Source organism: Salvelinus sp. IW2-2015, linkage group LG11, assembly GCF_002910315.2.
Source record: "Salvelinus sp. IW2-2015 linkage group LG11, ASM291031v2, whole genome shotgun sequence".
NCBI lineage: Eukaryota > Metazoa > Chordata > Actinopteri > Salmoniformes > Salmonidae > Salvelinus > Salvelinus sp. IW2-2015.
This window is the reverse complement of record NC_036851.1, coordinates 50,561,272-50,570,048: the sequence shown is the minus strand read 5'-3', so window position 1 is coordinate 50,570,048 and position 8,777 is coordinate 50,561,272. Positions and strand designations below refer to the sequence as shown.

Sequence of the window (8,777 nt, the reverse complement as noted above, 5' to 3'; positions counted from 1 at the left end):
GAAACACAGCCCTTATTTGAAGTGTTTCTGAAATTCCCTATTGGAAAAATGAATGGTGGGAAAACTATTTGTATTTATTAGAGATCCCCCTGGCAGMTGCTACTCTTCCTGGTGTCCAAACACAGTAAGGCACTTACATTACATATCAAACAACAGATAAAACAGTACATCATATAACATTATTACACCACATATCTACAGTACAAAATGTATAATACAACAATATTACAATGTACGTGTGTGTAGAGTGCGTGTGCTAGTGCTTGTGTGAGTATGCATGTGTCTGTACCTTTGTGTGTCTCTTCCCAGTCTCCGCTGTTCCATAAGGTGTATTTTTATCCTTTTTTTTCAATCTGATTCTACTGCTGGCATCAGTAACCTGATGTGGAATAGAGTTCCATGTAGTCGTGGCTCTATGTAGTACTGTGCACCTCCCATAGTCTGTTCTGGACTTGGGGACTGTGAAGAGACCTCTGGTGGAATGTCTTGTGGGGCATGCATGGGTGTCCGAGCTGTGTGCTAGAAGTTTAAACAGACAGCTCGTTACATGCAGCTTGTCAACACTTACAAAAACAAGTAGTGATGAAGTCAATCTCTCCTCTACTTTGAGCCATGAGAGATTGACATGCATATCATTAATATTAGCTCCTTGTGTACTTTTAAGGGCCAGCTGTGCTGCCCTCTTCTGAGCCAATTGTAATTTTCCTAAGTCCCTCTTTGTGGCACCTGACCACACTACTGAACAGTAGTCCAGGTGCGACAAAACCAGAGCCTGTAGGACCTGCCTTGTTGATAGTGTTGTTAAGAAGGCAGAACAGCGCTTTTTTTATGGACAGACTTCTCCCCATCTTAGCTACTGTTCTATCAATATGTTTTGACCATGACAGTTTACAATCCAGGGTAACTCCATGCAGTTTAGTCACCTCAACTTGCTAAATTTCCACATTATTCATTGCAAGATTTAGTTGGGGTTTAGTGAATGGTTTGTCCCAAATACAATGCTTTWAGTTTGGGAAATATTTAGAACTAACTTATTCCTTGCCACCCATTCTGAAACTAACTGCAGCTCTTTGTTAAGGGCTTTTCCAGCAGCAGACTATGATCGATAATGTCAAAAGCTGCACTGAAGTCTATCAAAACAGCTCCCACAATCTTTTTAGCATCAATTTCTCTCAGCCAATCATCAGTCATTTGTGTAAGTGCTGTGCTTGTTGAATGTCCTTCCCTATAAGCGTGCTGAAAGTCTGTTTTCAATTCGTTTACTGTAAAATAGCATTGTATCTGGTGAAACACCATTTTTTTCCAGAAGGTTACTAAGGGTTGGTAACCGGCTGATTGGTCGGCTATTTGAGACAGTAATGGGGGCTTTACTATTCTTGGGTAGCGGGATGAGTTTTGCTTCCTTCCAGGCCTGAGTGCACACACTTTCTAGTAGGCTTAAAATGAAGATATGTCAAATAGTAACCATTTTCCTGTTTGACTGCTAGGTTTAGGGGTATTATGACACYTCCATAATCTCATGTAGACTAGCCTATCAGCACAGTTGGCTACAGCAGCACGTGCCAAATCCAGKGCTGCGTTCAGTACATTTTTATGTTCTGGAACATTCAACTGAACGGAAACGGTGCTGTRCTGAACGACCAGTTGAGAAACGGTGAGGGGTTTGGATTTGGGTTGGGGAATGCTGTCAGTATGGCCACTACCCTTTAAATACATCACTCATTGCTTCAAGCCACACCCACCGAACGGTAGCAAACGTACCTCAAAGTCTGTTAAAGAATGTACAAGAACGTTTTGGGAAAACGTGTCGTTCAGCACAACCGGTTCGGCAATGTAGCAAACKTKCAAGCGAACTGAACACACCTCAGAGTAGGTACATATTTTTKACTTCATCACACACAGACTTTATTTGATGGAAACACATCCCTGGTGGGAAAATGTTTTAAGAATATTCGCATGAACATCTGTCGCCGAATGGATGGAAACCTAGCTACTGTCTGCATGCAAATCAGAGCAGAGGGTTGCCCTCTGATTTGATTCCCGACCAAATCATGTGCTGGCGCCACCAACTGTAGAAGTTAGTGACACAACTGACACCAAGGGTGGAGGGATGTGGACTGGTGTGGATAAAATGCCAGGGCCGAATTTTTGTCCCAGTCCGCCCCTGGCCTATCCCCACTGTATTTGCTAGCTGTTGGCTAGAGTACACATGCCAAGACCATGTAGGCACATTTGCTATGTATGCAAAAAAACTATTTTACAACACTATCGGTATAGTTGAAAATGTGATGGAAACACATTGAACTTTATATTTTTATTCAGTACATGAMAACGTATTTTCTTTATGCAGATTTTTTAATATTCGTATGATAATCAGTCGCCAATTGGATGGAAACATAGCTTGTAATACTAATGCTTATTATGCCACCTCTCTCATTGACTTCCCAAACCCCGGCCTGGTCTGCTTGGTCTGGTCTGCCTTGTAAGCGTTCCCGGAAGTCTCGCGATGTTGCGCCTCTGGGATTAGAAACTCTGTGGTAGCAGCGTCTGTCACAGCAAACTTGTCTCCACGCAGCCACAGCGCTCAGTTGCAGATAATCGTGAACCGGTGCATCCAAGTGCAGCCGTTTATCACGCCTAGCGGTCCTTACGTCCTAACCAGCCAGACTATTTGCGATGACGTGCCTCCCATCTGTCCGCTATCGCAGCTGAAAAACAACAATCAAACATCTCAATTTAAACATTTTAGAAGTGTTTATGCTGCAGTTATGGCAGGCCTGCATCGCACGTTTATATTCGGTAAGTATTGTTTTTTATTATGGCAGTTCTGCGCCGCTATATCAGTGTCGCATGATTGCATACGCGGTCGATTTAGTCTACTCTTCCATTTGTTGCATTTGGTTGTTGAAACATTGGCTGATACAAGATTATGAATGAATCTATCGTTTCAATTATCATTGCAATTGTTTATTCTCACATGATGATAACTGTGGATTATCAACCGAAGCCATAATAAACCCTGACATTATAGGATTTATAGTGATCATAAGACTGCTACCGTATTTTCCAAAGCAATATCCACAGACGCATAAAACTGTCAACATCATTCTAATGCCCAAGAGGCCTGCATGTATGGAAGGAAAGAAAAATCCATGTAGGCTCATTCTATCAATGGCAACAAACTGCTTTGTTGAACGTGAGGTTCATTATAAGTGCACTGATTGTTGCAATAGAGTGAATTCAAGAAGACCCGTGTTTGAACTTGAAACCTAAATCTGTCCAAGTAAGAGAAGTGTCATTTTAGTGAATTTACAATAATGTTCTAAGAACATTAAATAATCGTAATTTGAATTTAGTTCTTTAACCTTTTCATAATCTAGAATCATGACACGCTTCAGATGATCATCTAGAATCATGACACGCTTCAGATGATCATCTAGAATCATGACACGCTTCATATGATCATCTAGGATCATGACACGCTTCAGATTGTAATCTAGAATCATGACACGCTTCATATGATCATCTAGAATCATGACACGCTTCAGATGTCATCTAGAATCATGACACGCTTCAGATGATCATCTAGAATCATGACACGCTTCAGATGATCATCTAGAATCATGGGGCTCCCGAGTGTGCAGCGGTCTAAGGCACTGCATCTTAGTGCTAGAGGCATCACTACAGATCCTGGTTCGATTCTAGGCTGTATCACAACCAGCCGTGTTTGAACGGCGCACAATTGGCCCAGCGTTGTCCGGTTTAGGGGTTGGTTTGGTAGGCCATCATTGTAAATAAGAATTTGTTCTTAACTGACTTGACCAGTTTAAAAAATAACAAAGAAAATTAAACATGCTTGAAATGTTAATCTAGAATCATGACAATCTTTAGATTATAATCAGAATCATCACACGCTTAACATTTTAGATAATGGTTACTGTTCAAAACTGTGAATGAAGCATGTCTGTAGACAACTGGAAAGCAATCTTTAATGTTGAGAAGAAGTGCTAGAGACTAGTCTAGGTCCAGAGAGGGCTATTCATTCTGATAGTGTGGCTATGCTCTTGCAGCCTGGTCAATGCATCAGAACATATTTCATGAGCACAGTCAAACCTGGTTGGGGTGAGCCAACTAATATAGAGCACACAAATTATCTCCACAGATTCCCTCAGATAAATGGCTTACCCTTTAACACATAGGTCTAATGGTGCAGGTTTGGCAAGAACTGATTACAGTTGCGTGTAATCTGATTACAAAAACAAAAAAACTTTCAAATTCAGAAAGAATGTTTGTTGAAAAATACATTATGACACCTTTTCTGTTTCTTTCAATGACTTTCAATTCAGCTGTGAAAAAGACAGAGACCACTATTGATGACAAACCAAATGATCACCACCAATCAGAGACCACTATGATGACAAACCAAATGATCACCACCAATCAGAGACCACTATGATGACAAACCAAATGATCACCACCAATCAGAGACCACTATGATGACACACCAAATGCATTTCATGGATCCTTTTTGTCTTCTTCTAATGCCTCTTAAAGGGGAAGTAATCCACCCAACCATGTAAATGTGTTGGGCATCTGGCATGTATTGCTTGAGACATTGTAAACAGTCATGGCATGCCAACGACAGTTCTGGGACCAAGTAACATCCCTTCACCAGATCCAGTTGAATAATTTCATCGTTTTCATAGTTTGTATTATTGTCTCTCATATTCTCATAATAGCCAACGAGAATATGACTGATATTACCCCGTTGTTCTCTATGACTGATATTACCCCGTTGTTCTCTATGACTGATATTACCCCGTTGTTCTCTGACTGATATTACCCCGTTGTTCTCTATGACTGGTATTACCCCGTTGTTCTCTATGACTGATATTACCCCGTTGTTCTCTATGACTGATATTACCCCGTTGTTCTCTATGACTGATATTACCCCGTTGTTCTCTATGGTGGACATCCTTCATATCCTTACAATCACTGCATCAACAATGGACATCCTTCAAATCCTTTACAATCACTGCATCACAATGGACATCCTTCAAATCCTTTACAATCACTGCATCACAATGGACATCCTCCATATCCTTTACAATCACTGCATCACAATGGACATCCTTCAAATCCTTTACAATCACTGCATCACAATGACATCCTTCATATCCTTTACAATCACTGCATCACAGTGGACATCCTTCATATCCTTTACAATCACTGCATCACAATGGACATCCTTCATATCCTTTACAATCACTGCATCAACAGTGGACATCCTTCATATCCTTTACAATCACTGCATCACAATGGACATCCTTCATATCCTTTACAATCACTGCATCAATGGACACCTTCATATCCTTTACAATCATGCATCACAATGGACATCCTTCAAATCCTTTACAATCACTGCATCACAATGGACATCCTTCAATCCTTTACAATCACTGCATCACATGGACATCCTTCATATCCTTTACAATCACTGCATCAAATGGACATCCTTCATATCCTTTACAATCACTGCATCAAGTGACACCTTCACATCCTTTACAATCACTGCATCAGAGTGGACAACCTTCACATCCTTTTACAATCACTGCATCAGAGTGGACAACTTCACATCCTTTACAATCATCTGCATCACAGTGACAACCTTCATATCCTTACAAGGATGAAGTAGCCAAACACACGGTCAGTGTCAGTGTACATGTGAATGGTTTCGGGTTGTTACACTACCGACTGTTACCTCCATCAGTAATCAATCAGTTATCTGTCCTACAATGTGCATTCATGATGAATTACTATTCTACCTGCTCTGCATGGGTTCCAGGATGCTGGCTGCTTGCTGTAGGAGGACGGCTGGGCTGCAGACAGACAGAGCTGACTTTGCAGCACTGCGTAGGCTGCTAGGTAGCTTTAACTGTGGGTAGTAGTAAGATTTATAGTCCCTGGTCTCTGCATGGCTGCCAGCAGTGCACATTGCTCACAGCAGAAAAAAAACTGTGAGCTGGTGGGAAAGTGGACAGAGACTCAAACACAAATGTTAATATGAGTCTGACTCAGGATAGGTCAGATATGAGTCAGGATAGGTCTGATATGACTCAGGATAGGTCTGATATCTGCCTGACTCCGGATAGGTCTGATATCTGTCTGCCGTCCGGATAGGTCTCCTCGATATCTGCTGCCCCGATAGTCTGAATATCTGTCTGACTCAGGATATCTCTGATATCTGCCTGACTCAGGATATCTCTGATATCTGCCTGACTCAGATATTCCTAAATATCTGCCTGACTCAGGATATCTCTGATATCTGCCTGACTCAGGATATCTCCTGATACTGCCTGACTCAGGATAGGTGTGATATCTGTCTGACTCAGGATAGGTGTGATATCTGCCTGACTCAGGAATAGGTCTGATATCTACCTGACTCAGGATAGGCTATATCTACCTGACTCAGGATAGGTCTGATATCGTGTCTGACTCAGGATAGGTCTGATATCTGTCTGACTCAGATAGGTGTGATATCTGTCTGACCCAGGATAGTGTGATATCTGTCTGAGTGTCAGAGGTTAGAAGAGACCCTATCCTGGTTCCTACTGAAGCAGGCCAGTGAAATACAGGATGTGAGAAGCGATAAACATGCTACACATCTCTATCAGCATAGTAAAATAACCATGTAATGAAGGCCTTAGATATCTCTATCAGCATAGTAAATAACCATGTAATAAGGCTTAAATTCTATCAGCATAGTAAATAACATGTATATAAGCTTAATATCTCCTATCAGGATAAATAACCATGTATAAGGCTTAATATCTCTATCAGCATAATGTAAATAACCATGTAATAAGTGCTTAATATCTCTATCAGCATAGTAAATAACCATGTAATAAGGCTTAATACTCTATCAGATAGTAAATAACCATGTAATAGGCTAATATCTCTATCAGGATAGTAAATAACCATGAATATAGGCTTAATATCTCTATCAGGAATAGTAAATAACTCATGTTAATAAGGCTTAATATCTCTATCAGCATAGTAAAGTAACCATGTAATAAGGCTTAATATCTCTATCTAGCTATAGTAAATAACCATGTAATAAGCTTAATATCTCTATCAGGATAGTAAATACCATGTAATAAGGCTTAATATCTCTATCAGGATAGTAAAATAACCATGTAATAAGGCTTAATACTTCTATCAGCATAGTAAATAACCATGTAATAAGGCTTAATATCCTCTATCAGCATAGTAAATACCATGTAATAAGGCTTAATATCTCTATCAGCATAGTAAATAACCATGATAAGGCTTAATATCTCTATCAGCATAGTAAATAAACCATGTAATAAGGCTTATATCTCTATCAGGATAGTAAAATAACCATGTAATAAGGCTTAATATCTCTATCTGGATGTAAATAACCATGTAATAAGGCTTAATATCTTCTCTCGAGGAATAGTAAATAACCATGTAATAAGGCCTAATCATCTATCGCTAGTACCATTAAAATATTATGAGATAGTAATAACGCATGTATAAGGCTTATATATCTCGTATCAGTCATAGTAAATAACCATGTAATAAGGCTTAATATCTCTCTATCAGCATATATATAATCCATGTAATTAAGGCTTAATATTCTATTCAGGATAGTAAATAAACCATGAATATAAGATCTACCGCTAGAACATGTATAACCTTAATTCTCTATCAGGGATGAGTAAATAACAATGTAATAAGGCTAATATCTTCTATCAGATTAAGTAACATAAACCATGTATTGAAGGCTTAATACTCTATCAGCAAGTAAATAACCATGTAATAAGGCTTAATATTCTATCAGGATAGTAAATTAACCATGTTATATAAGGCTGTAAATATCTTCGATCCAGCATATGAAATAACCATGTAATAAGGCTTAATATCTCTATCAGCATAGTAAATAACCATGTAATAAGGCTTAATATCTTCTATGCAGGAAGTAAATAACCATGAAAAGGCTTAATATCTCTATCAGCATGAGTAAATGACATGTATAAGGCTTAATATCTCTATCAGCATAGTAAATAACCATGAATAAGGCTTAATATCTCTATCAGCATAGTAAATAACCATGTAAGAGCTTAACTATCTCTATCAGCATAGGTAAATAACCATGTAATAAGGCTTAATGTCTCTATTCAGGATAGTAAATAACCATGTAATAAGGCTTAATATCATCTATCAGCATAGTAAATAACCATGTAATAGAAGGCCTAATATCTCATACAGCCAATAGTAAATAACCATGTAATAAGGCTTAATATCTCTATCAGATAGTAAATAACGACATGTATAAGGGCTTAATATCTCTACAGCATAGTAAATAACCATGGTAATAAGGCTTTAATATCTCTATCAGCATAGTAAATAACCAGTGTAATTAAGGCTTAATATCTCTATACAGCATAGTAATAACCATGTAAATAAGGCTTAATCTCTCTATATCAGCATAGTAAATTAACCATGTAATAAGGCTTAATATCTCTATCAGGATGTACTTAGCTTAATAATCTCTACACAATAGTAAATAAATGGAAAAGGCTTAATTCCTATCAGATGTACAATAACCATGTAATATAAGGCTTAAATTCTCTATCAATATAAACCAGATAGCTAAATCTATCAGCATAATACCATTGTAATAAGGTAATAATCTCCTATCAGCATAGTAAATAACCATGTATGAGGCTTAAATTCTTCTAATTCGCGATAGT

The 8,777-nt window shown here is 38.6% G+C and overlaps 1 protein-coding gene across 1 annotated transcript in view; it reads left to right on the top strand.

Annotated features, from left to right (window-relative positions):
- The first annotated feature begins 2,559 nt into the window (after window positions 1-2,559).
- LOC111970532 (podocalyxin-like protein 2) overlaps window positions 2,560-8,777 on the top strand; it is a 36,479-nt gene continuing 30,261 nt past the window's right edge. Inside the window, exon 1 of the mRNA XM_023997348.3 lies at window positions 2,560-2,799. Within this exon, the coding sequence (XP_023853116.1) occupies window positions 2,769-2,799 (31 nt within the window). The 5' untranslated portion in view covers window positions 2,560-2,768. The remainder of the gene's footprint in view (window positions 2,800-8,777) is intronic.